The 25,923-nt window shown below is 51.0% G+C and overlaps 1 protein-coding gene across 1 annotated transcript in view; it reads left to right on the top strand.

The window, feature by feature from the left end:
• The window catches only part of ITPKB (inositol-trisphosphate 3-kinase B), a 67,640-nt gene extending 41,921 nt beyond the window's left edge, over positions 1 to 25,719 (top strand). Inside the window, exons 3-8 of the mRNA XM_069009286.1 lie at positions 9,911 to 10,010; positions 10,614 to 10,827; positions 13,769 to 13,973; positions 19,045 to 19,146; positions 20,612 to 20,683; positions 23,319 to 25,719. Of these exons, the coding sequence (XP_068865387.1) occupies positions 9,911 to 10,010; positions 10,614 to 10,827; positions 13,769 to 13,973; positions 19,045 to 19,146; positions 20,612 to 20,683; positions 23,319 to 23,534 (909 nt within the window). The 3' untranslated portion in view covers positions 23,535 to 25,719. The remainder of the gene's footprint in view (positions 1 to 9,910; positions 10,011 to 10,613; positions 10,828 to 13,768; positions 13,974 to 19,044; positions 19,147 to 20,611; positions 20,684 to 23,318) is intronic.
• The last annotated feature ends 204 nt before the right edge of the window (positions 25,720 to 25,923 follow it).

Genomic DNA, 25,923 nt, shown 5'->3' with positions numbered 1-25,923 from the left:
GCCTGCCTGGCAGAGCGTGAGTGCAGCCAGGGTCTGGATCTGTATGGATTGGGAGTGGGGTAGTGTGGCTGAAGTCGATGGGGATACAGTCCCTGTTCTCAGCCTGACGCTGCTGCGTGGAGAATTGGGAATGAGCAGCTGAGCATGTGAGATGGTCCGTGTTTGAAGCCATGTAATTAGCTGGTCTTGCTGTGCTCCTGGGAGCCCCTGGCTCCAGCACAGCCTGTGGTTGATGTGTCCAGGGAGGAAGGAGTCCCCACAAGCAGCTGGTTCTAAAGTGCATGGTTTGTGCTTCCCATACCCATTCAGGGCAGTGTGGCTGGAAAGCTGGCGGAGGAGAAAGTCTGAGGGCACCAACAAGGTGGGCTTGGAAGCAGATCATGGTGAACGAGCTTATATCTGTCTCATTTGCTGGAGAGAATTCTCTTCTATGCCAACAAGCCCTGGTGCCAGGACTAATGGAGAGCTGAAAAGCCGACCTGCACTGCCCTTACCTGCAGCACACAGAGACACTGCCCTGTGGGCGCACAGTGCCTGTAACAAATCTCTTTGCCTTCAGGTTTAGGCCGCTTTTTTAATAGCCCTTAGTACTCTTTAAAGACCAAAGCCTCTGAGATGCTGTGCTGAGTCTCCTGGGAGGATGCTTTGGGCACTGTGTGGTGCATATACAGCAGGTCTGCAGCTGTGAGGAAGGTGCTGCCTGGCATGTGCCTGTGGATTCCTGGCTGCTTGCAATGCCCCTTTCCGGGCAAAGAGGTTTCCCAAAGCCATCATCTTTCTACTATGCTCCTTCTGTAAGGATCTGAGACCAAGGAGGATCAAGCTGCACTTCCATTCCTGCAGGAGCTTCTGCTGGTTGCTGGTTGTATTTAGGAGCTGCCTAGGAAAAGGGGACCATCCCATGGTGATGTGTTGGGAGTGCTGGGGAGCCATGGCCGACCCAGGCTGGTGCTCCCAGGAGCTCCTGTGCAAGCAGAAACTCGTCCAGCCACTTAGCAGAGGATTTGCGGTCCCAGCTCCAAAGCAGGAGAGACAATAAAACTCCTAAATAGTACTTTAAATCACCGAAGTGCTATCCAAACATGAGGGACTCCAAGCACAAATGAAAGTGCTAAACTGATTTAAAGGGGAATTAAAAGGTCACGCCTGTTGAACATTTAGCTTTAGAGTTTAGTCATGTTTATGAAACTTACAACTGCTCTTCTAAATCACCTTTTTACACTTCCTATACCCAGTAAATGTGGGGATGTTCAGCACTAATGACTAATTTAAAAAATTTTCTATTCTAAACAAATTTCCACTGCCACAGCTTGGCCCTTTCTTTTCTTCCTTCCAGCTCTGCCTTGCCACTTCATGGAAGGCACTTTAAAAGCTTCTGAACATTTCACTTGGAAATGCTCATGGGAAGGAGATGCATTTCTCACCCACACACTCCACAAAGTGAAGTGCAGTTATGGTCAAACAGCAGAAGAGCAGGCAGAGCAAGGGAACACCGATGGAAGGATTTTCTGTGTCCAAAACCAGCTTGAAGTTCTGGGGGTTTCAGCAACAGCAGAAGCCAGGCCTTTCTCATCCAGCTTCTCCTGCAGATTGCTTCACTAACATCGCATGACTTGGCTTGGTTAACCTTGCTTGTGTATCGTCAGTGCTTATGGGCATTGTGCTCCTGGGGTGTTACATTTACAGCATCAATGCCCTCTGTGCTATGCCAGAGGAAATACTTCACATGGCTACAGCAGCACTGGAAGTCTGTGGCAGCCCTGTCTGGCCCATGTCCACCCTGCCTGGCAATGTCAGACTGAACAGATGAGCCATGTGGTATCATCGCACCACAGCATGTGCCTGCTCTGAGCCTTGTTGGGGGAGGAGATCCCTGTCCACCCCCCTCTGGGGACATGAGCTCTGGCCATTTCAGCTCATGTCATGGCTCTTGTCAGAGAGCAGACTAGGCCAGTACCAAGATTTCTGGGTCACCTCCTGAAGCTGACAGAAAGAAATCAGACTCAAAAAAGCAAGTATTAAAAGCTGCTTTGTTCCAGTCATTGAGATTACTCCTGCATTTGGTGTCTCTGACCTGAGTGCCCTCAGGCAGACTGTAGATGTGTCATCCTCGTTTAAATTTCTAAAAACCTACCTTCAAATTCTAGAAGAGAGTGTTTGGCAGCCCCTGTCCTACGATTAACTCTATCTTCCGATTTAAATCAGCCAGATTGGAAATAACTGGGACTTTTAGCATCTCCTGCTGGTCTGGCTACCTGTGTTCCCAACATGCCCTGTGTTGATACCCCTCTTTCCCAAAGGACTCCAGGGTTTGGGTCATCCCTTGGGAGGACATGGCAAAGCCTACAGCTCCCATCCCATGTCCCTGACTTGTATGAGCACATATTTTTTGTTCAGGTTGTTTCTTGCAGGAAGGCTGTGCCTTACCAAACCACTGCGCTCCGGGACACTCTGTTGTGACTTTTAGGAGCTGAGTCTCTTCCGTATCCTAAGCTGCAGCTCTGGCCTGTAGGGAGCTGAGCTGGGCTTCAAATCAAGTAACCAGAGACTGATGCAGTTGTTGGCTTTCAAGAAGGGCACATCTCCTGGTCTCAGCATGTGGGAGCTAGCAGCAGTTCGGGATTCACAGTGGCAGGGTTGGGAAGACTGCGGGGATCCTTCCCTGCTGGCTGTGTGAGAGTGAGAAGTGCTAGAGCCAGCACAGGCTCAGGAGCTCATGTCCTCAGCTGATGAGCTGAAACAGTGTTTGGAACCAGAAAGATGGTGGTGAATCCCCTGGAATTGGGAAAGGGATCAAACACAAGTCTCCAGATGGAAACAGTAGTTTCTATCAAAGCCGATGACAGGTTCCCTGATAGAAGGATACAGGGTCAGATCTTTGGACAGCACATCCTGTTTCTCAGCTGGACGCCTGATCTGGCTGCCTGCAGCTCTGTGTGCCAGCGTGTTGCACCAATGAGCTGCTGTGCTCTGGGACTCTTCTCACAAATCAATTCACCAAGGCCCACTTTTGGCTACCAGCAAGGATTTTTATAGTCTGCTGACTTTTAAAGGCTAGCTACTTTCTGAGGAAGAAGCACTGTACAGCTTAAGTCCACCAAAAGTGATTAGCTGTTTCTGAATTACTCACTTACCTTTTCCAAGCTGAAAATTGCTTAACAAATCTTATTGGTGTGTACATAATGAGTAACAAATACATTTGCAGAGATCTGGATCAATTCCCACTTGGGAGGGTAGGCTGAACATGTCTAATGCTGGCAATTAATAATTCCACTGGCTTTATGGGAGGGTCAGCTGTGGCTGATCTACATTAGGAGGTGTTCAGCTTTGCTTCAGTAAAGGCTCTCCACCAGGAAGAAATGCCTCATGGAGACAGCAGTAGCTTTGAGGCTCAGCTACTCTGAGCTCCAATGCAGGCTTTGCCTTCACTCTCACTTAGGCTTTTTTGTCTTCTTTCCTTCTTTGCCAAACTGGACAGAGAGGTCTAACACCACCTCTCCTCCCTGTAGCCATTCCCCCTGAGTGTGGTGTTGACGTGGCTCCTGCTCTGCTGCTCCACTCTGCTCACGCTTTGTGGGTGAGGAGGTTCCAAATGTCCGTCCAGGCGATGGGTGACTCCCGTGCTCCCGGCTCCCACAGCCGCTCTGTTTCCTTCCATTGTCATAGAGGAGGTCAAGCTGAAGGACTGCTGTTCACTCATCTGCCTCTGCTGTTTCTAATTCTCCTTGCCTCCATCACAAGCAGGAAGAGGGAGCCTGCAACAAGCTCCTGTTTTTTTCCAATACACTGGAATATTTTTTCCATGATCCGAGCAGATGTTCCTGGCTTTCACGCGTTTTTACTGAGGCTCCTCTATCGCACATGCTGATCTCTGCAGACACCAGAGAAGCAGTAGCTTTATTTCTGTGGCCCTCTACCCCAGATCTTTGCTCTTCATGGGGCAACTCTCTGATCCCACTGGAGAAAAGGGCATTCCTCACAAAGCCAGAGGGGAGTGGCTTCTCTCTTGTGAAAGACAAAATCTTTCCTGGCTAAAATGAGACTATTCTGAAAACCAGTGTTTGAAGTAAAAGAATGCACACATTAGGATTCTTTTCTCACTCTAAATGAGATGGAGACCTTGGAAAGTAACAGAAGCTACTACACCCCAACAGAAGCATCTATACCGCAGCCATCAAAATAATTTATCTAATGGGGCTTGGGGGTTTTCACTAGAATTTCTAGGCACCCAAAAGTGCCTTTCAGTCATCAAACTGTATGTCCTTGTATTAACTTCAGTGAAGTCTGGTGTTGGGCCTCACTTTATCTTTGTTCAGCAGTGTCTGTGGGACATGGAACTGGCATTGCCTCTGCCAGGTTTTGGGGGGCTGCTGAAACTCCTGTATTCTGCCTTTTGTGGCTAAATGGAAATGCCCACTGATCCAAAGCCCCCCTCTTCCATTGCCGGCTGCTCCTCTGGCCAAAGCAAGGCTGTTCAGCTGCTGTGCAGTACAGAAGCATCGGCAAGGATGAGAGGAGTTTGTGTAGGAAGAAGATGATGTAAAATATGGGCTGTCACTTGCTGCCAGCATCAGGGTCAGTGGTCACAGCCTGGTGCGTGCTGAAATGGTCACTGGGCACTTTCTGTTGTTGCCGGGACAGAGGAAGCTGTTGCAGGGGCTGAGAGATGGCAAAGCCAAGTGGAGCATAATGCCAGCTCTGCACCATCACATCACAGGTTTTTCACCCAGAATCCTGCATTTTGGTCACCCCCATGCCAGGACACAGCAGGAGGAGTCATTCTGTGGTACCTGCCAGCTCTGCCCCGCTGCCCTCAGCGTCCAGCACAATGAACAAAGCTGGCCTCCCCGCTGCGGCTGCAGTGACAAGGTTTTTCCCAGTCAAGGGAAACAATCATCACTAGGGAAACCTTAACTACTTTTTAAAGAGCAAAAGAAAACACATTCATTCTTTTAAACATGGAAAACTAAATGGCCTCTTTTTCCTTGGCTGCATGCGCATGGCCATGGAGCAGGCTGGCACGGAGTGAACTCTGCAGGCAAACACTCCCCCCACTCATTTAGTTATTAAAGAGGAGGGCTCTGTGGTGCAAAGGCTGACCTTCTCAGCTCTTGCTGCCTTGTTTTATTAAACCAGAAAGGCTCCAGATTTGAGGAGTCACTTGCTGCCCCTCCTATTTGTGGGTGAGTTATCTTGGAGCCTGCAGGGACCCCTGGAACCACAGCACCACAGCTTCATGTCACTTCTTGGAAGAGCTGGAAGTGAAGCCCCCAGGAGCAGGGCTTTCTCCAAAGGGAAGGGAAAGCCAGGGTGTCACTTAGGCAAGTCCCTGGGCTGCGGGAACTCTGATGAAGCCTGGGGACGCAGTGGACATTGGTGACACTACTGTCTCCTCATAGTTTTCCTCCACCTCTTCTGATCCTCGGATATTTCATGATTTTCCTGGGAAAAAGGAGCTGAAGTTCTTTTCACAATTGGGAAAATCATTAATTTAATGCTGCTCCCACTCTTTTCCATCCCCTGCCCCAGCTGTGTAATCTTGCCTCAAACCATGCAGGCTGTAGTTAATAAAAAGCACTGAAATACAGGTCCAGCTCCTGCTATTTCCAGGAACGTTTAGTCCCATAAAACCATAGGAAAGCATAATTTCAGCAAATTAAATCAGTTACTGCCTATCTCTCTGGCTGAATGCATGGAAAGGGAAGAGCACCCTGCTGGCTCCATGCATGGGGAATAACACCAGTCAAATTCCACCGGTGTCCATGCTGGGAAAGGGAGGCAACAGGCAGTCCGAGAAAGGCACGTCTCCTTTGAGCAGACATTAAAGGAATAAATATGCAATAGGGAAAATGTACAGCGAGCACTGAGCTCATCTGTCACTTTTTGTTTAATCTAATTAAACACCATATATCCTCTGACCTTCTGTGCTGGCACTAAATTCTCCTGTGTTGTTCTTTCCATACGCAGCTCTATTGACAGATGGGGAAAGCCTAGAGTTTGCTTTAAGCTTCAGATAAGTAAAGTTAAACATACAGCAGATAAAATTGTTTTCCCAGCACTCCTCTCCCACTGACCAATTGTGGGTGCTCACTGGGAGGGATTAACTCCTCCGGCCTGTATCCCACCGCTGGCTTGGGGCATGGCTCTTTGCAGCGAGCAAAAGCTGTGAGAGGGCAGAGGCAGAAGCAGTGTGCTGCAGGAACCCTGGAAAGTTCATTTTTAGAGTTGGTTCTGCAGTTGCTGAGCTTCATTTCCATGTGGCAGACTATTAGGGAAAACAGTGCCCTCCTATCTAAATATGTTTCCAGAGTCACTAAATAATTTACTTAACAGCTAATCAGTTGGCATTTGCTGATGCTGAACCAGGTTTTAAATAAAAAGTGTTGAATTGCATCAGATGCCTCGTGCATTTTCTCTGCTTATACAGCCTCCATGCTGTTGCTGCCTGTGCAAGAGTGCAGTCGGTCAACACTGAGTTTTCTGGGAGGCAAAGCAACCACAGAGCTGGGTTTGGGGTAGAGCTGGGTGCCAGGGTGTCACATCAGGTGCAGGCTTTGATCATGCAAAAGACTTGGAAATGTGCTCACCTTTTGAAATGACCACCTGCAGACTCATCTCCTTGCAGGCAAATGAGAAGAGCAATCTGGCCTTCGCCAGCATCACTTGGTAATGCCACCTGCAGAGCTATTTCTTCCAGTATGGTGAAAAATCCTTTTGTCTGTATCTGGGGAGTTACCACAGATAACACCTCCATGCACGTACAGCTGTGCCTGTGCTCCTGGACGTGTGAGCAAATAACTCCTTGAAATGTAAACCAGAAGTTACAGACGAGCCCAGAGGTGATGACCATATAGTTCCCAACAGGCCGTGTTAAAGAAGATTTCTTTACTGTAAATAGCCTTAATGCTCCCTTTTTCTATTAATAGCATCAGGCAGGGCAGGAGACAGCAGAGGGGCTGTTTCCTGCATGTGGTTGTGGAGTCAGACTGGAATGGTGTGAACCTCGTGGCTCAGGTTTTCCATGGCCAGCTGCAGAACCTGACAGAGGGGTTGGCATGATCAGGATCCCGAACTATGGGCTTTGAGATCTCTGAGTGCACATCAGCGTCTGAGTAAATAGAGGCCTTTTGCCATCCCCAGAGGCTGGGAAGGACCCTGCAGAGGGTCAGAAGCCACCTACCATCTCTCTTGGGGCTCGAGGGAAAGTACAAAGGCTGACTTTTTGGATCAACTCTCTACTTAAGGTGAATTTGGCTATCCTCCGGCAAAGGGAATGGCAGGATCACTGAGGACATTGACCAGTGTTGCTCCTCCATGGTCCAGCCTCCGTCTCCCCTCTGCAGCCTGTCCCAGAGATCAGATGGAGTCATGCAGCTGCTGGCTTAGTAGGGGAGCTGCGCCTTGCAAAACTCAGCCACAACAGAGCAACGTCCTTTTGATGAAGCAAACTTTCCCTTATTACATTCAAGGGGGCTCAAGTGTAAAACAAAAACCCAATGACTCCTGAAGGAATAAGAGAGACAACAGTCCCTCCTCTCCCCTGTAAGTGTCCAGTGGTTGCCCCTGTGAAGGCCGGGGAAAGGAGCTGTGTGAATCAGGATTGTGGGTCACCCCTGCGGCAGTGACAACTGACCTTGCAGTTGATTTCCAGCCGGTTGGGAGTGGCTTGAAATGGATGAAGCTGCCTCAAACTTTGCCATAAAAAAAGTCATTACACATGTCCTTAAAACTAGGGTTGGAAATACCTGGCTAAAGGTGTGCCTGAAACCGGGTGAGGCCTGGATGGAAATGTTTCCCTCTGGCGTAAAGTGGGTGAGGATGTGCTACCTCTTCCTTGGGTGGCTGTGCTGAGTGACTGACTTTCTGTCTCGTTCAGAACAGTGGAAGGGTTGTTGTTGCTGTGTTTTGTGTCTCCAGGGGACTCAGGGTCATTACCCTGCACTGGGAGCAGTGCTGGAATATGGAGTGCATTACTCCTGGGAAAGCCCTGGCAGGGGGAAGCCAGGATGACTTGCCCTGCTTTAGGGTCTGCTTGCCTTCATTCTGCCTGCAGTTTGAAGTACCTCAAGGTTTTAACTATAAAGCTCTAACCACCAAAAAACAAAATCTTGGCTGGGGAAGGCACATTGCCATGGCGTGTTTCCTGGGACTGAGTGACTTATGATGCTGTGCTGCAAGTGAGGGTAGGACTCCTTCTTTTAGAGGATGTGGGTCACACTCGTTTGGAGTCCAAACTCCCCTGGAGACGTTTTCTTCACCCTTTTTTTCATGACATCAGCCAGGACTTGATGTTACTATTTTAAAAACAAAAGGAGGGGACACCCCCCCGCTTCCCCTTCGCTCTCTGCCAAAAGGAGAACAAAGAACAGCTAAACCACACAAGTTCTGGCACTCAGTGTGGAAATAAAAACATTCATCCTCATGTCAGGTAGGGAACTGCCCGACCCCCCTGCCAAAGCAAGCAAGCTGGGCAGCAGAGCGAGCCCACGGCATGGAGAAGCCTGGGCGAAGGGGATGCCCGGTGTCACCCCACGCCTGGGCAGCTCCTGCCAAACTGCTGCGCTGCTGTACCACTGCCAGGCTGTGCTGGGATGCTCCCAGCCATGGGCAGCCTTCCAGGGAAGGGCTACCCTGCTCCTCCCAGGCTGTGAGGTCGGGAAGGACCTTTCTTCTTCCCTTCTCCCACCCCTCTCCTGCCCACTACTTAGGCCCTGGTGCACAGTGCAGGGGTAACCCGGTGTAATTTCCACACTTTAGACACTACCATCTTTGTCTGGCTTCTTGCTCGCCATTTAAACATGTCAGCAGTTCCCAGCATGGATTCCTGTGCTGTGAGTTCACCCCCAGCAAGCATCCAAACTGCAAGTCGGGGCTGCTGGCTCTTCCCTGCCTGTCTGTGAAGCATTACTGGAACAGGGGCCAGTTCTCCAAACACGAGGAAGAGATTACTTGGGCTTTCTGGAAGGCTCCCTCCCATGCCTTCAGAGCGGAGCAAATGAGGATAATTTATCTGCTGGCTTCCAGCTGAACCCAGAAGCCTGGAGCAGCCAAGGACTACACTGTTTGTCCCAGCTCCTGCTAGAAGGCATTTTTCCATTGTTGCCGTTGTATATCCTTCACATAATTTGTTTGTGCCATCACCTTCTGGGGCCAAGATAAGAGGTCATCCCCTGCCTTTTACTGGCGGTGTGTTCCCTAGAACAATCCAGGGGAAAACTCGCAGGAAGGAGCCTTTGAAGGAGGCTTTCGTAGGTCCAGTGCAGCCTTCGTTACAGTCATGTAAATAGTTTTGAGCAGTCTGTCTGGTGAGAAACACAACATTCCAGAAGGGAATTGTTCTCTGAGCTGTAGGTATGGATGGGCCAGAGCGGGCGGATCAGTGCACGTGGGTTGCCAGCTCGATGGACACAGCAGCCGCCTTTCAGGGGGAACAAAAGGCAGGCAGGGAAGCCTCTGTGTGCCTGTGCTCTCATTCCCCTCAGGACGTGGAGTTCGGTGTTGTGCCTGGATGGCAGGCCTGTGTTCCCTTCCCGCTCCATCTGCTGTGATCTAACGTGGTGCTCAGGGACGGGTTAATGTCCTGCTGCTCCCGCAGAGGGATGCAGCAGCGGGGACAAGGCAGTGCGGATGGCCGGGCGCTCTGCAGCAGGGGCAGCCAACTGGAACAACACTGTAACGCCATCCATTTTAGTGAAGTTACTCGTGATTTTTGAATGTGGAGTTGAGGCCCAGTGGCTCCAGCTTGGCACAGCGCAATGGGAAAAGAGCAGATTTTCTGTTTGCTTCCATCCTGTGCTGGCTCTGGTGCCTCTTTCCCTATCCAAAACATCTCCATGCTGCCTGAAGTCACTTCACAGGCAGTTAAAGCTTAAAACATGGCATTCACCTTCATGATTTTTTTTCCCCTTAGAGCAAGTCATGGAGGAAGATCAAGAATATGGTGCACTGGTCCCCGTTTGTGATGTCTTTCAAGAAGAAGTACCCTTGGATCCAGCTAGCGGGACACGCAGGTATGGAGCATGGGGAGGGACAGAGTGCTGGAAAGGCCCTTGGTTATCCCAGGTTAATGGGCTTTGTTGGGCTGAATTGCTTCAGGCTGCTGCATGAGTGTCACAGCTCCCAGTCTCTAGCCCAGGAGAGTGACTTGCCTAAATGCCTGGGAGGGTGGTGTGAAGGTGCTCTGAGCTTTCAGTCTCACAGGGCCCACAGGTATTATTGCTGCTTTTTCCTCGGGCAGCAGAAAGCTGGGTGCTTTGGGTGAGCGCCAGGCCCACCTCCTGACCCACTGCAGAGAAGGTGATGCTGCCCAGCACAAAGGTGCCTCACACATGAGAGTAGAGACAAGGGCATGAACCTACAGTGCAATGCACAGAGGATGTGAAGTGAACGTGTTGGGTGCTGCAAGACAGTCTCTGCTCTGTTTGGGGTGACAGTGCTGTTCATAAACCTCTGGTACCCTGAGCTTTTCAGTCCCTGCCTGTGGGGACTCTCTTGGGTGCAGGTGTAAATGGAGGTGCTTCCAAGGTGTTGGGCTGCCCTTCTTGTTTTAGAAGGCACAGCATCATCCCCCCGCCATCCAAAGCAAGTGCCACATTGTCCCTTGTCACCCTCAGGTAGTTTCAAGGCAGCAGCCAATGGCAGGATACTGAAGAAGCACTGTGAGTCGGAGCAGCGCTGCCTCGACCGCCTCATGAACGATGTCCTGAAGCCCTATGTCCCTGCCTACCATGGAGATGTGGTCAAGGATGGGGAGCGATACAACCAGATGGAAGATCTGCTGGCTGAGTTTGACTCCCCCTGTGTTATGGACTGCAAAATGGGGGTCAGGTGAGTGGCTTCAGGGACGTTTTCTGAGTTTTAAGATGGGATACTCAAAAATAAATGCATCTCCTGGGTAAAACTGCCTGAAACACACAATTAAGAACACCAGGCTCACCTGTCTTCAGGGAAAGGTCAGCCAACAGCAGGAGAGAACCATGGGGAAACCTGGGTACGGAAAGGATACACCAGGTTCCTTCCTTCACTGGTTGTTGAGACTGTCCTGCATGCTGGGAAAGGTTTGCTGGGGTGGAGGGGACAGCACTCTGCTTGGGTTTGGGTACACCAGAATGGCATAGTAGCTGTTCGGAGGTCCTCTCTGCCACATGAGGACACAGCCAAGGGATGGGGTGTAGGAGATCCTGTCCAGGGTGCCAGAGGGGTGAAATAAAGACACTTGAAAGGCACAGTTTCAGTGAGGGAGAAATTTTCCCTCTGCGTAGCCTTTGCTCCTGTGCGCACTGGAGGGATGAAATGCGTGTGCTAAGTAGTTCAGTGCCTTTCATGCAAAGCTCTTGAAACATTTCCTAACAGATGAGCAACATTACCCGTGTCCTCCTTGAGAACCATCTCCAGATCCGCCAGGATCCCAGGCTGCAGCCGCTTGGCCAGCAGCAGTTTTTGAGTGAGCCGTGCCACAGCTGACAAGGGTGTCCCGGAGCAGATGTGAGCAGGGCTGGTGACCCCAGGTGGCTGCCAGTTTTGGAGCAGCCTCAGGCCACCCCTCGGCCCTGGGTGTGCTGCAGGCTGGTGGCAGGAAGGGTTGAGAACCCCGTCGCTGGCAAAGGCGCAGCCCAGACATGGTGGAGACGCTTGCGCTGCTGGAAAAGCTGATGGTTTCTGTGGGAGGGAGGAATCTTTTTTTCCCCTCCTGAATCCCGATGTGAAACTCGAACTGGCGTGCCGGGCTGTCGGCAGGGAAGAGGCGGGGAATACTTTCCACCGGAGGGGTGGAGGGAAGGGCAGAGGGCCCGGCGCAGCCATGTGGCCTTGGCTGGCACACACAGGCTGCTCTGGGAAGGAAACAGGACCCACTCTGGACCCAGACAGCAGCCACCAGAGGAAGAGCTGCTGGACAGGCTTCCCAGGTGCTCCTGTGGCTGTCTCTGGGAGGAAGAAAGCCTCCCATGCACAGATCACATGCAAGGTGATTTGTGCGCTTGGGGTTTTGGAGCTCAGGCAACGGGGCAAATGTGCTGGGCATCGTCATCCTGAAATAAGATGGTGCTGTGGGAGGAGCTGGTGAGAGGATGAATGGAGTTAATGCTGTGGAATGGGGCATCCCCATGGCCAAGCAAATAATCTGAACCTCAGGGCTGTTAAACCTGTCCTCTGAGCCAGCAGCCTGCTGCCAGGCAGATACAGGTTTGGTTATTCATGCCAACCTGGCTTTGGGACATGGCAGCCTACCATACTCACTCCTAAACAAAACTTTGTCTTTCTTAAGCCTTGGCGATGGCATGAGCCTGAGGCCATGGGGAGGATATACAGACACAGATGATCTGTCATTCTGATCAGAAGGAATTCCAGCTCTCTGAGCAGTGTGGGCAGCACTTCTACCATGCTGCTGCTTTATCCTGCTGTTCTATTCTGTCTGCCCCAAAATCATGGGTTTGGAGATCTCAGCCAAAGACTTTCATTGCTTTTACCTGCAGGATTTTTCAAAGGGGCTGATGGCCTGGGGATGTCTGCCCTAAGCAAAGGCACCAGTTTGCCTTGCTAAGCCTGTGGGTCTGAGGAACACTGTCCCACTGAGTCTGCACAACACCCTCCCTGGGTGTTTTGCTTGGTTCTGGAGGTGAACCACACACTCAGTGCTGGGATTTTGGCACAAGGGACGTGGGCAGAGCGCACTGTCCCTCTGCAGGGCTGGGCATGGCTATTGGGAGGTGTAGAACAGTGACAGATAGGATCATTCCTGTGTTGTTTGGCTGGGACATCTCACCCATCCTGGTGGGTTGTTTGAGGAGAGCCTGGGCACTTTCCAGGCTGAGCCAGAGCAGATTTGGGAGCTGCAAGAGGAATTCCATGGGGGTTTACTATCGCTGCAGGAAGTGTTACTTTGTGGATGATGGTTTTATGCATACCAGAATGTAGAACTTTTGCACCGCTGTGCTCTGGCACAGAGGGGTGCTTCTCTGAAGGATGGATAAAACCAAGGTCTTTGCACACTCCTCTGTACCTTCCATCCTCCTTCCCCCATTCCCCATCCTGGGTGCATCCTGTGGTCCTGGGGTAGTGGTAAGCACTTGGCCAAGGTTGCCTCCCTTCCTGTGCTTCCTCTTGTAGAGAAAGCTTTTGCTTTTTTTGAAGCAGACATATACTGGGCAAAATCATGACCATCAGTGGAACAGCCCTGTGTGAAAACACCCTGTTTAGCAGATGATGAGGCAGAGCTCTCATGGTGCACAGAATGAGGTGACAGAAAAGCACAGGAGAGGCACAGGAGCAGCTTTGGCTGACCCTCAGAGGGAGCAGCAGCTAATGCTGAAGGACGGGACATAGCAACCTCCCTCTTGCCTTCAGTTCAGCTGGGTCCCAGAGCATGTTCACAGTTTCCTGGGCACATATTGAAAGCCATGTTTAGCTTGTGAGAGCTCAGGTTTCCTGAGCCCTGGAATGGGCTCCTCAAAACAAGGGGTGGCAGCAGAAGGCTGCCAGTGTGGCAGCAGCAAGGCCATGAGCACCTGTGAGAAATAATTTCCCTTGTTATTGCCAAACTGGTTGTGGTTCCTTAATGAATTGAAAAGATATCGAGTGTTGATGATGGAGTGATAATTAAATCAGGATCAATTCACCCGCAGTGAGGCTTGCTCCGTTATTTCCTATGCTGCACTACTCCTTAGGGATCAGCTCTCCTGGATCAGCCTGATTTCTGGGGCAAGGGCTGTCTGTGGGTATATGGAACCTCGTGTGGTGCCCCTGCTCATCACCCCCTCACTCCTTGCAGAACATACTTGGAGGAGGAGCTGATAAAGGCCCGGAAGAAGCCGAGCCTGAGGAAAGACATGTACCAGAAGATGATTGAGGTGGACCCCGATGCCCCCACCGAGGAGGAGAATGTGCTGCGGGCAGTGACCAAGCCCCGCTACATGCAGTGGAGGGAGACCATCAGCTCCACGGCCACGCTGGGCTTCAGGATCGAGGGGATAAAGGTGAGTGTGGCCAGCTGTGCAGCACCGGGGATCAGCTGCTGGGAGTGCTCGCTAGCCAAACTCACAGAGGTACACATGCAGCAGGCTGATGGTGAGACCGGGTAACATCTGGTCATCCCTGGCCCCTGCAGCCCAACCACCACCCAGGCACCTCACCCAGGGCACTGCTGCTCTTCTGAGAGCACAGCTGAGCTCAGGGCAGCCCTGCAAAAGGACAGTTTTAGACATAATCTCATTACGTCAGCTGCTTGGTTGATCTCCCTCACTGCAAAATACAAAGTGCCATCCTCCAGCTTGAAGACTCAGTTTAGTTGTTTGCTTTCAATACTGCTCTGCCACTGGGCTGAGCCATTAATCCAAATCCCAGTTTGAGCGTGTGCCGATCTGCGGTTGGAGCTGTGAGCTTAGCCACAGCCGGTAAGGAGGATGTGTTTACTTGCCTGTCCAGGAAAATTCAGCAGCTGAGCCCTATGAAATGGGACAAACACACACGGCTGCACTTTCTGTCAGCACATGCATGCACGTGTAACCTGCTGACTGCTCTTGCTCAGATCAGCACTCATGTTTTTGGAGGCATCAGCTGGGATGCTGTTGTGTCCCCAGTAGATGAGGCAGACCAGGAGATTTTCTCCAAGCAGGCTTTGCTGTGAGAAAGGTGTCTGGGGTGGCACTTGAACAGAGTTAGGTCTGTAACCACAGAGTATTAGTGATACTGCTTGCATGAGCATTAGCAATGGCCTCTGCCTTTTGATAGCCAGCCAGCATGAATTAAAGGTAATACCACACTTGAGCCAAGGGTTTCATGGCATGCCTGGGCATGGTGTTGGCTTGGCAGCCACAGGGAGCTCTGTCAAGTTGTGCTTGCAGTAATTCAGGCTTGGGGTGCTGCTGAGGGCCCAGGCAGTAGCTCAGGGCAGCCACTTGCTGTTAGTGGAAACGATGGCTCAATTTCTTCATGTGTTTTGGTTGGAGGAGTTTCTTTCTCTTGGTCACAGATCGTTTTTCTCTCTGAGCTGGGCAGGATTCTTCCAGAGTGCCCATCCAGGTTTCTGTAGCCTAACCTCCTTCCTGAAGATAGTGGTGTCAAAGTGATAGAATTAAAACAAATGAAGCTGTTCGCTGATAAAGCCCTCACACCAGATTTTGTAGACTTCTTTGGCAGTGTTCCCCTTCACCTCAGTAGCAAACAAATGCAGGTGTTAGACTGTGGGTTTAAAAGGAGGTCAGCAGAAGGGGGTCACTCAGAGCTGCTACTCTAACCACCCACAGAAGGGAGTTTTCTCTTCCTCTGTGCATGTTGCACCTTCTTCATTCAGCTCTTTCATGGCCAGCAGGATACAGTGCATTTATCTCTAACTCAACCCCTCTCAGAAACCCCAGGAGCAGCTCTTGGGCTGAGCCCCTTCAAGAGTTTCCTGGCAAGCAGTGTGTCCTCTGCCCATCCCATGCCTCTGCCTGGGACAGTACCAGCCATGCTCCCCCCAACAGCTTCCTGCAATGCCTACATTGGGTCAGGGCACTTGCCTGCTCGTGCAGCTCTTCCCTGATTTCCCAGGTCTCCCAAAGACCCTTTCCTGCTGTGGATGCCCATAAGCACACTGTGAGCTGCTCCAGCCTGGGACAACCCCATGCCTACTTCCCATTGCTGCTGTTTTGCTATTTGTAAAACTGAGGCTGTATAAAAAAGAAGTGTTGGGACCAAAGCTCCCATGCACTGCTTCTTCTCCCTGCTTTCTTGGTGTAATCAGAAATATCTGTCTATTTATAGTCCAACATGATATATCCTTGGCCTCCAGTGGTGCTTCTCAGTCTGGGAATGTTTAGGAGGCTTTACCACAAGAGCAGGTCATATGTGAAGCACTTGAAATTAAAATATATGAAAAAAAACAAACCCAAAACCCAATCATGTTCCCAGGGTGGCCAAAAAACACCATGGAGGGAAATAAAAGCCATAAAGGAGTTACGAGATTTGCACCTCTGCTTAGCTGACCATGAACAATTTGCAGTCTGATCTGAGCAGTGGATTTTTTTCAGAGGTGAAGCAGCCCTTTAATTGAAAAATGTTGAGAAGTGCTGGCCTCCAGCAGTATTCCTGCTGCTGCTGCTGGGGGACTGACTAATTTGATCAAGGCTTTAATTACTGTAATTCTCCTTGAATCCCTCAGCTTCTAGGTTATGTTCCCCTAAGCTAAAGCATTAGCAGTTCATGCTGTTTCACAGCTGGCTTTTTTCCAACAGGGCTGGTCATGCTATGCTGTATCCCTGTTGTTCTCCCTATTTCTGGGATTGAGTTTCTGTGTTAGGGATAAGTGCCTTCGGTGCCCTGGCTGTCTTCCCATGTTTGATTTCTTGCTGTGGGTGCTTCCCTGTGAGGAGCAGCAGTGAATCTGCCCTGCCCCTCGCTCACGGCTGGAGGCTGCTAGAGGAGAGTACTGAGAAGTGCAAGGGAAGGACAGGATTTGACCCTGGGCAAGTGGGAAGGGGTCATAGGAAGGAGAGGAGCAGTGGTAGCATTTTGGATAGCATGGGCAGGTAAGGCAAACAGGCAGCTCAGGGTTGGGCATGAGGATAGAAACCCTTTCCTGGCTGAGCTCTCCCTCTCCCACATGGCCTTGATGATCCAGTTCTTCCTCTTTAAAATGGAAATTTTCCTCTGCAAAAGGAGATAATGGCATTCATCTAACTTTCTGGAATAGCTTGAACCTGTTGGAAACAGTAGCTATTAATAAAATTTCCATGCTGAAAGTAACACAAGTGATCCCTGGTGGCCCAGCTGAAACTTGCTGGGGCTCATTGTAAGAAGTGACACTCTTAAGCTGCTGCTCTGGTCTGAGTACTACTCACCACTGCCTGCAGCAAGGCCGTGGTGGGATGGCATTCCCCAGGGCTGGAATGTTTGCAGGGTTACCAAACCAGCCTGGAAAGCATCCAGCTAACTTTGCCAAGCCAGGCAGCTCGCAAGCCCCATCCAAGGCCAGGCGCAGTGCTGGAGGTGGATCTGGCTGACCCCAACCCTGCCCCAGTGACGGCAGCGCGAGCTGGAATCGCTGGTGGGGCGGAGGTTGTGATAGCCCTTATCAGCCCCCCTCACATTTCTTCTGTGTGGAAGGCAGCCCCCTTGGGGCTCGCACACCTGTGAATGTCATGGCAGTTGTCAGCCTCGTGGCAGCAACCTCTGGCTGGGCAAGGAAACTGCAGGAGGCGGGTAATGCTGGGAGCAGCACTACGGATAGGCTGCTTGGCTTTCCTGAAGCTGAGATTGCCTTATCTGAAAGGCCATCTGTGATTCTCATTTATTTTTAGGAGCACTTAGAAGTCCATCTCCTTTCTTGGATGCTTTGTGGAAAGTTGTGCTCTTTACACGTGAAAGTAGTGCTGTGGCTCTTCTCCAGATTGATATCAATCGTCCCTCTGGGAGAGGGCGGGTTGGTTTCTGAGCTGCCACGTCAGGGCTCACATGAGGGATGTATAGCAGCAAAGAGCCCTTCCCCTGTGCATCACACACGTGCCACCAGAGCATCCTCAGCGAGGTCACAGCTGAAAGCAGAGATCCCAGCTCTGTGTGGTCCATCAGCAGCACGGAGTCTCCAGTGAAAAGTTGTCCCTGATCCCTGCCAGTACACACTCTGCCAGCCCTGAGCACTGCTTTTACACCCTGTGGCAGCACAATGGTCAGCCTGAGTCCAGGGTGATTTGGAACTGGGTGCAGTGGTTGCAATCTCTAGAAACAATGGTTTTCCTGGAGGTTTTCTTTTGTATGTTGCTTTTGTTACCACCTTTTTTTAATGCTTAAACAAAACACAAGCTGGAAGCTGAAGTGTGCTGTGTGATTCATCCCAAACTGCACTTCAGGTGTTGGTTTGGTGGTGGGCTCGCCTTGGGCACTCAACCTCCCCCCAAGTTGGACTGGCTGCCATGCCCACAGCAAGCCCCCTGTCCAGGGGGATGCACATTGCCCTCTGCTGGGGCACTTCCCTGGATGGGTCTCAAACCTCCAGGGCGGGTGATTTCATTGTGCCTTCTTCCTCCCCGAGCCTCTACTCTGCTCTTTCATCCTTCATCTTCCCCAGCCCACAGGATGTCTTTTGGCCCATGTCCCTTCGCTCTATTGTGTGCAAACGAGCTGTCTGGAGCAGTGGGATGGAGCCCTGCAATGGAGCTGTGAGCACAAGCAAGTGTGGTTTAAAATAGCCCCTGTATCCAGGAAGTGAGATCTGCCTGCCTGTCCCGCAGCCCCTCTGGACAATGAAACGAGTTGATGTAAAAATCAGAGCCCCAGAAGGACCAGGAAAATGGGGAGAGACCTACAAAGCTGCCCAAAGGTTCGGACAGGAGCCTCTGGGCCAGGGCTGAGTGTCATCCCTGCAGTGGACAAGCCATGCCATCCCCATGGCAGGCCAAGGATGGATGTGCCTCTGGGGAATAGGCAGAGGAGAGCACAAGGCTGCTCACTGCATCTTGGTGCCAGGCTGCTGCCTTGGAGGGTCTGTGATCCGTGGACTAGCCAAGGACCAGTGAGGCCAGGCAGCCATGGGGCTTGCTCCTTGCTGCAACGGTCCATGGAGGGTTTCTCATGGAGGGGTTTTGTGCCTGCTCCCAAGATGTTGTTTCCATCCACACTCAGTTTTGTCCCATCGTGATCATGCTCTGCTGTTCTCCCCAAGCCAGGGAGACAGTCCAGGACTGGTGTCAGTGCCATGCTCAGCTACAGCAGCCATGGGAAGCCATTTGGACACAGAAACACCAGAAACAGGTAGTCTCCAGCCTCTGTTAGCAGCAAGCACCAGGTCTGTGAGGGAGAGTTTGTCCACATTGCCAGTGACCTTGGCAAGTGTTTGATGATGGGGAGTTCCATTTGCAGTAGAGGTCAATGCATCAGGGCTGTGGGATACCTTGGGATATGCAAGCAGAGACCTGCTGCCTTTGGTCACCCCTGCTCCACAGGCAGATCCTTCAGCTGCCAAAAATGCTGGTCACATCCTACTCAGCAGCATGTGTGGCTGCAGAAACATTACTCCTGCCCCAACTCCCTTCCTCCCCATCCCACTCACCGCTGTCCCTTCTTTTCAAGAAAGAGGACGGCACTGTGAACCGGGACTTCAAGAAGACACGGACAAAGGAACAAGTAATGGAGGCCTTCAGCGAGTTCACCAGAGGAAACAGGAACGTTTTGGTGAGTGGGGGATGTTCAGGGGACTGCCTGGAGAGAGCATTTCCTGTGGAGCCCGGCCTCAGCACATCAGGTCCCTGCACTGCAGGGGTGAAGCCTGAGCAATCTCTCATAAAAAAGCTTGAGAAATGTTGAAGAGAAACACCATGCAGGGTGCAGGGTGAAGGGAAAGCAGTGGAGAGCTGGGAGGGGACTTGGCTGCAGCAGCAGCACTGCTTGACCCGAGTCTGAGTCTGCTGAGGATCTCCAGGATTGGCTCCCCAAACCCACTGAGGAGTCACAGCCATGCTATGTCCCTCATCCCTGGGCTGGTGGTCACCCCTGAGCCCACTCTGTACCCCAGTATGAGTGGTGGGGGCTCCCAGCCTGGCAGGGTGGGCTGCCTGTGCCTGGTCTCGCAGAAGGGTGGCCCTGTGCTAGGCACACTTCACATGGGCAAGCCACAGCCAGCATTTCCCAAGCTTCCCTAAGTTGCCAGGAGAATAAGAGATCTGGCTGTAAACAATTTACACCAACTGTGTCAAATAACCTATTTGACAAAGTGCTCCCATTTTAAGCTGTACTGTATAAAGTCTCCAAACGCAAGGCTCCAGCGGGAGTGGCCTTTGGCACTGCCTCCTTCAAAATGGCATGCTTGCTTTCAGGAGTTACCCAGGGATTATTCCTGGATCTGAAGATGAAGTAGCCTGGCTATATTTTATCCCCAGAGAACTTGGAGCCCACATCACACCTTGCCTCTGGATGGGGCTCCTTGGCCAGAGCATTTTAATCCAGTGACCCCCACCTGTCCTCTTGCAAGTGTGTTACAGTGCCCAGATACCTGCTGTGTGTATGTGTGTTCCTGTGCTTAATTCTTCTATCTAAACCCCAAAATCAGGGGAGCCCCCTGAGACTCTTTAGTGCCTTCCAGCAATTTGCAGGGATGCTCAAACAGGCTGGCGGGTCTTGATCTTTATGCTGGCCATCATGAAAGCCCTTCCTCCTACAGGACTAACTTTACAAAAGTGCTGATAACAGAGTTGCAGAAGTGTCTCGTGATGTCTGACTGACTGAGTGCTAAACTGACAGATGAAGAGTTGATCTATTAAGAGAGTGCAGGGGAGAGGAAAAAGTAGCAGCTGCTGAATTAGGTGTTCCCTCCATGGATGCAGCAGGGACACTGCAGAAAGCAAATCCTTTCACTAAGTTTTGAAAACCACAGGAGCTCACAGGGTGCTGTAGAAGCCAAAAGCATAAGTGGATGGTAAAACAGAGGGGACACTCTCCAAAGGGAGAGGTCTGTGGGAGGATGCTGGTGCAGGGCGTCGGAGGAACACCCTCCGCATCTCTCCATGCGAACATGGTATCATGGTATCATGCTGGGAACAGGGGTGACGTCCCTGTCTGCCCCAATGCTGTAGTTTTTATGTAGGTTTCCTGCAGCACTGATGGCTTGGATTTGTTTTTTTTTTTTTTCTTGTAATTCCAGAACAGTTATCTTAACCGGTTGAAGGGTATCCGCGCTACCCTGGAGACATCCCCGTTCTTCAAGTGCCACGAGGTAATGCTGGTGTTTAGATAGATCTGCCTGGAGAGGCAAACTGTTTAATCTCAGCTTGTCCAAGGAGAGAAGTCAAAGTCAGAGGCTGTTTTATTCTTATATCCGTGTTTTCATATGTGTATCTAATACTTATGTGCAAATATAGATGGTAACATACAATGTTTATGCGTCTGACATGGGCTCAAATCTACTGAAAGCCAATGTTTAAACAGATTAAAAGATCAAGGAGGAACTCGGGCTGTTTATGACAGGGAAAATTCCCTAGTGTAAAAGCACAGGGTTTTCTCAGGAGAAATGTCTGCTTGAATGCATGTCAGGTATCATTTGGCTGCCAGTTGCTCCACATGATCAAACAAGGCTTCAACACAGCCATAAATTGCAGATACCCCAAACCTGCATTTCCTGAGCTGGTTGGGGCACTTTCAGTATGAACTCTTCCTTTCAAAGGACTTTCCTACAGAAATGACTGCCCATGACAGCAACATTTTCTACAGTGAAGATTCAGTGCTGATGTGAAAACAAGGAGGGAATGCTACCTTTTTTGGCCATTTCAGGAACTAAAATGCTCCACAATTTAATGCAGTAATTTTGCTATTGCATCTACTTAACAAAACGTGGGAGTGCATGTCCTTGTCACGTGTTGTGTAGGAACAGAAGAGCCTCATAGGAACCTTTGACTCCCAGGGCTCGGGAGCCACAGCTCCAAGAGTCCACTGTCCCTCATCCAGAGCCACAGGAGACACCTCAGCCCCGGCACACACGGAGGGCCCTGCCGGGATCCAGAGGCAGATGGGGCTGTGCCTCCTGGTGGCAGCGCCTGGAGAGCAGTTGGAAGGGAAATGTCAAAACTGAGGGTTTCAGGTCAGCTCAACACAGGAAACAGAATTCTCCCTGAAACCGAGTGCCAGGGTTTCATTTGAAAACACAGAAACAAAGCAGCCTTTCAAAGAGGGTTTGAAAGAAGTTTCCACTCCTTAAAAATTAAAAATCAGCAGCTTTGACTTTCCATCCCGCTTTGAGATGAAGCACAGCAGAAGGTCTGCCAGGCTCTGTGTCCCTCCATGGGGCCCCTGCTGAGCAGGGCTCCTCCAAGGAGCTGCAGGGCAATTGGGTAGTCCAGAACAGGCAAATGAAGAATGTCAGCAAAAGGCTTTTCCTTAAAATTAGAATGCTCTGTCCTGGCCAAGAGAGGACTGTAAGAGGTTAGCAGGAGGAGAGCTAAAGATAAGCATTTCTCGGAAATAATACGCATCTCTGGACCTTGGATGTTTTCCCAATGCACTGGAGGAAAAAGTCTCCTGAAAAATGTAAATTCATAACAGCTTTTGCAAACAGTACATGCATCCTGTTCAAAACCCTCGTCTAAAGGCAAACGTCAGCCTAAGCCCTGCTGATAGCACGGATGAGGGAGTCCCCAGTAACATTTAGTGCTGCTGTTTTGGAGGGCTGACACCAACTGGATTCTCTTCCATGTACCTGCACATCATAAGGGGCACTTGTGGCTCTCAGTGCACTGCGTCACCTCTGCTATGGCCCTTGCACTCTGGTCACCAAGGTCCCTGTTTGTGACACAGGGGCAAGTGAGCTCGTAATTCACCAATTCATGCACATCAGAGAGAGTTTGGAAAGGAGTTTTCATTTGGGACAGCTCTGAAACATACCCACTGATGCTTTTCTGTAGAAGCCCCTGCTAAAATCTTCTGACTGGAGGAGCAGATTCAGCAGAAGAGCATGATGGTGGCTGGTCTGATAGTGATACACATTTCCTAAGCACTGGGAAGCCACAGCCGAGCTGCTGCTGGGTGTCATCCTGGCTGGGACTGTGAGCCAGGATGGGTCAGGATGCCTAGCTGGAGATACCCACCTGCTGAGCCTCTCTCTGCTCTGTGCATGGTGACCATTGGGCTTGTGGGGTCTCATCCCACTGCAACAGGCCTTGAGACTCCTGCTGTCAGGGCCCAAATGCGCCTGTGGGCTTCCATGGGCCTGCCGAGGCCACTGCTTGCTACAGGATTTTCCCAAAGGTCAGTCAGGATATGAACGAGGCCTTCAAAGCAAAGGTAGCTGAGTGAACTCAGGGAAAAGGAAATCCATGAACATGCAGCTCTGTACCTTGCATCCCCAGAGTGCTGTAAGCACCAGGATGATGTTCTAGGGGCAATCTGGGTGTAATTGGATGGTGTTTGAGGCAGGAGACAGCACATTGCAAGTAACTTGGAGTGTCCCCATCCCTGTGGTGGTGCCTGCAGGATTGGTGAGTGCAAAGAGCACAAGCTGATCACAAAGAACCAGCCTTGAAAAAATCCCCATCTGAAGGCTGAGACAATTCATCTCATTCCTTCCTAGGGGACCTTGGCTCAGTTTCCAAAATGACATCTTTTATCTTTCATGCCCATGTTTTTCTGATCCTCTCCTTCTGCCAAGACCTGGGATTTGTATGAGTAAATCAGCTTGTCCAAATGCCCCATTTGCATGTGCAAACACAACCAGCAGCACCTAGAGTTTGCTTTTCCTCATGCAGGAAATTGCAGCAGCATCTCTTGTAAATGCAGCCTGAGATGAGGTATCTGAAAGCCCCAAAGAGGGCTGAAAATGAGCAACAGGAGCACCACTAATTGGTCTCACCTCTCCACAGGTAATTGGGAGCTCTCTGCTCTTCATTCACGACAAGCAGGAACAAGCCAAAGTCTGGATGATTGACTTTGGGAAAACCACCCCACTGCCGGAGGGACAAGTTCTCCAGCACAACGTGCCCTGGGTGGAAGGGAACAGAGAGGATGGCTACCTCTGGGGGCTGGACAACCTCATTCAGATCCTGACAGAGTTGTCCCAGAGTGAAGACTTGCATTAAAGCCACGCATCCGACTCTGCCACTACCCCCAGCCTGCCCCCGACTGACTCTTCTGAACTGCACTACAAGACACTTTCCAGCCCTCGCCCTCCCCATTTGAAAGCTATACTCTCCCTATTTAATGTGTTTTTGTTGTGGTTTTTTTAGGTTGTCTTGGTTGTTCCCCCCCCCTTGTAAATAGAGAGCTAACCTGCCAGAACAAAAGCTGGACTTGAAACCTTGGCCTTGCAAAGTCAGTGGGAGCAGGCGGCCAGGAGCAGCCCCTGGCCAGGAGGGGTTGCTTAGGCAAGTGCATGCTTCGCCTATCGTGCTCTTGTCTCTTGCTCAGCCTGGTATTAAGAGGGCTGGCAGAGAAAGGAGCCTCCTCCTGCACCGGGATTGTCCTGAAAACACTCAGTGGCCATGCCCAGGACCCTCTGGCAGCCAGAGAGTGTGAGTGAGGTGTGGAGATGGTGAAGGACACTGTAGTGGGAGCCCATTAGTTGTCTTTGCCAGCACCTTTCAGCCCAGGTAGCTGGCTGTGCCAAGTTTTTTCAGAGAGGCTAGAAGGGCAGATTTGGGTTTTAATTTGTGTTCAAGACATCCCGTAGAGGTTGCTCAGTTATTTTTGAGTGGCACTGGAGGGTGAGGGTTTCCCTCCTGTTGCAGAGCCATGTAGTCAGGCACAAGTATTTGCCATGGCCAGGTGCTTCCCACCCACATCCCCCATGCTGGGTGCCCTGGTGAGTAAAACTGGACTCCTCTCTAAAGCCCCAGCTCCCCTGCTAGGAACTGCTTCCAGCCTACCTTAGCTGGGGTCTCCAGTTCTCCCTAGCTGGGAAAAATAGCTTATAAAGGACTACTATGAGACCTACAGTAGCCATCCAGGTTGATAAGTCTTTTTTGTCAGCAGCTGAGCACGTGTGTAGTGCCACCAATGCCCACAGCTAGCCCAGGGCAACCCTCCTGTCTGGAGCATCTCCGTAATTTCCATCTGCATCAGGTGCAAGGTTACAGCAGCAGGGCAGCTCCTGGGTCAGCCACCTTTGGCAAAGCAGAGTCAGGGTCAGGCATCCCCGTGCCTTCCCCTTTTTCCGCAGAGCTGGCTGCCTGTGGCTGCACTGCTCCCCAGCCTGCTGGGGCCATGTGATGGCCCCGCTCCTGCGAAAACACCCAGTTCCCTATTTAGGGTGGAGGCTATTTTTTAACTTCCTGGAACATTTGAACCAAGCGGCGGCAGGGCTGGCGCGCTAAAGGCCATCCCTGGAGAGGCGGGCGGGGAGGGGAGGCTGCGGGAGGCTGCGGGAGGCTGGGAGCCCTCACATCGAGGAGCATGCAGCACCAGAGGTGGTGCAGGAGCTTGGCAGCCACGCACCCCTCGCCTGCTCCATCCATCCCCAAACCCACTGTCCCGTGTCGTGCCCCAGGAGCAGGGCTCCAGAGCCCCTCTGCCATAGTTTGGTGGGTCCAGCACCCTTGATGGGGGAGACCTCCCTTGCAGCAATAAGGAGGAGTTGGCCACCAAGCCATCTGCAGCCAAGCATCTTTCCCAAGGACTGAAGTTTCCGAAGGTTTTTCTCACTTCATATCTCAACCAGACAGGTGTCTTTTGCTCATTGGATGCCATTGTAAATGGTTGCACTGTTTTAGCTCCTCTCCAGGCTTTCTAGAATAGCCCATGTGGAAGTGCCTTATAGACTTGACTCTGTTCCATTAGTGTCATGGAAAAGGTTGGGGTTTTTTTTTTTTTTAAGTTTTATTTATTTTCATCCCATTTTAATTGCACAAAACACTACAATTTAATGCATGGAATCCTTTTTTTTTTTTTTAACTGTGTTTTTAGTTTTTAAGCCATGCCTTTTTCCAGCTTTGGAGAAAGGCTGTGAACAGATACGCGTAGCTGTGTACCACTTACCGCTGTACTTTAGCTTCGAGCTGCTCTTATATATGTACGTTATTTTTTAAGCCTGTTTATAAACCAGATTCCTCGCTTCGTGGCTTCGGAAGAAGCAGATTGTTGCTCTCAGATGTCTCATGCCTTCCCGGAGGCTGGAACGGTTGCTGTGAGGGATTTTCCCTGCTCCCACCACCCCTCTCGGTCATTGGGTAATACAGAAAAAAAATCCAAACCGGTCTGGAACACCCAACGCACAGTGCCTGTAAAATAGTCCTGTAACATTGCAAATAAAGGCATATGGGAAGCATTCCCCTGGTGTGCAGTCAGTGTCTGCCCTGTGCAGCTTGTGGCAGCCTTGCAACAGCCTTTCATGTCCATGACTGGGGGGGAATCAGGCTCCAGCTGTGCTGCACAAAAGCGAGAGTAGAGAAGGACCCTGTGCTGGGAACAGATCCTGACAAACAGGAACTGGCTCTGCAGGGAGCAGGGCAGGGGCAGAGCAGAACTGGGGCT

Source organism: Aphelocoma coerulescens, chromosome 3 (genome assembly GCF_041296385.1).
Source record: "Aphelocoma coerulescens isolate FSJ_1873_10779 chromosome 3, UR_Acoe_1.0, whole genome shotgun sequence".
In the NCBI taxonomy this organism is placed as follows: Eukaryota; Metazoa; Chordata; class Aves; order Passeriformes; family Corvidae; genus Aphelocoma; species Aphelocoma coerulescens.
Note: the sequence above shows the minus strand (reverse complement) of the source record. Positions and strands in the feature narration are given on the sequence as shown.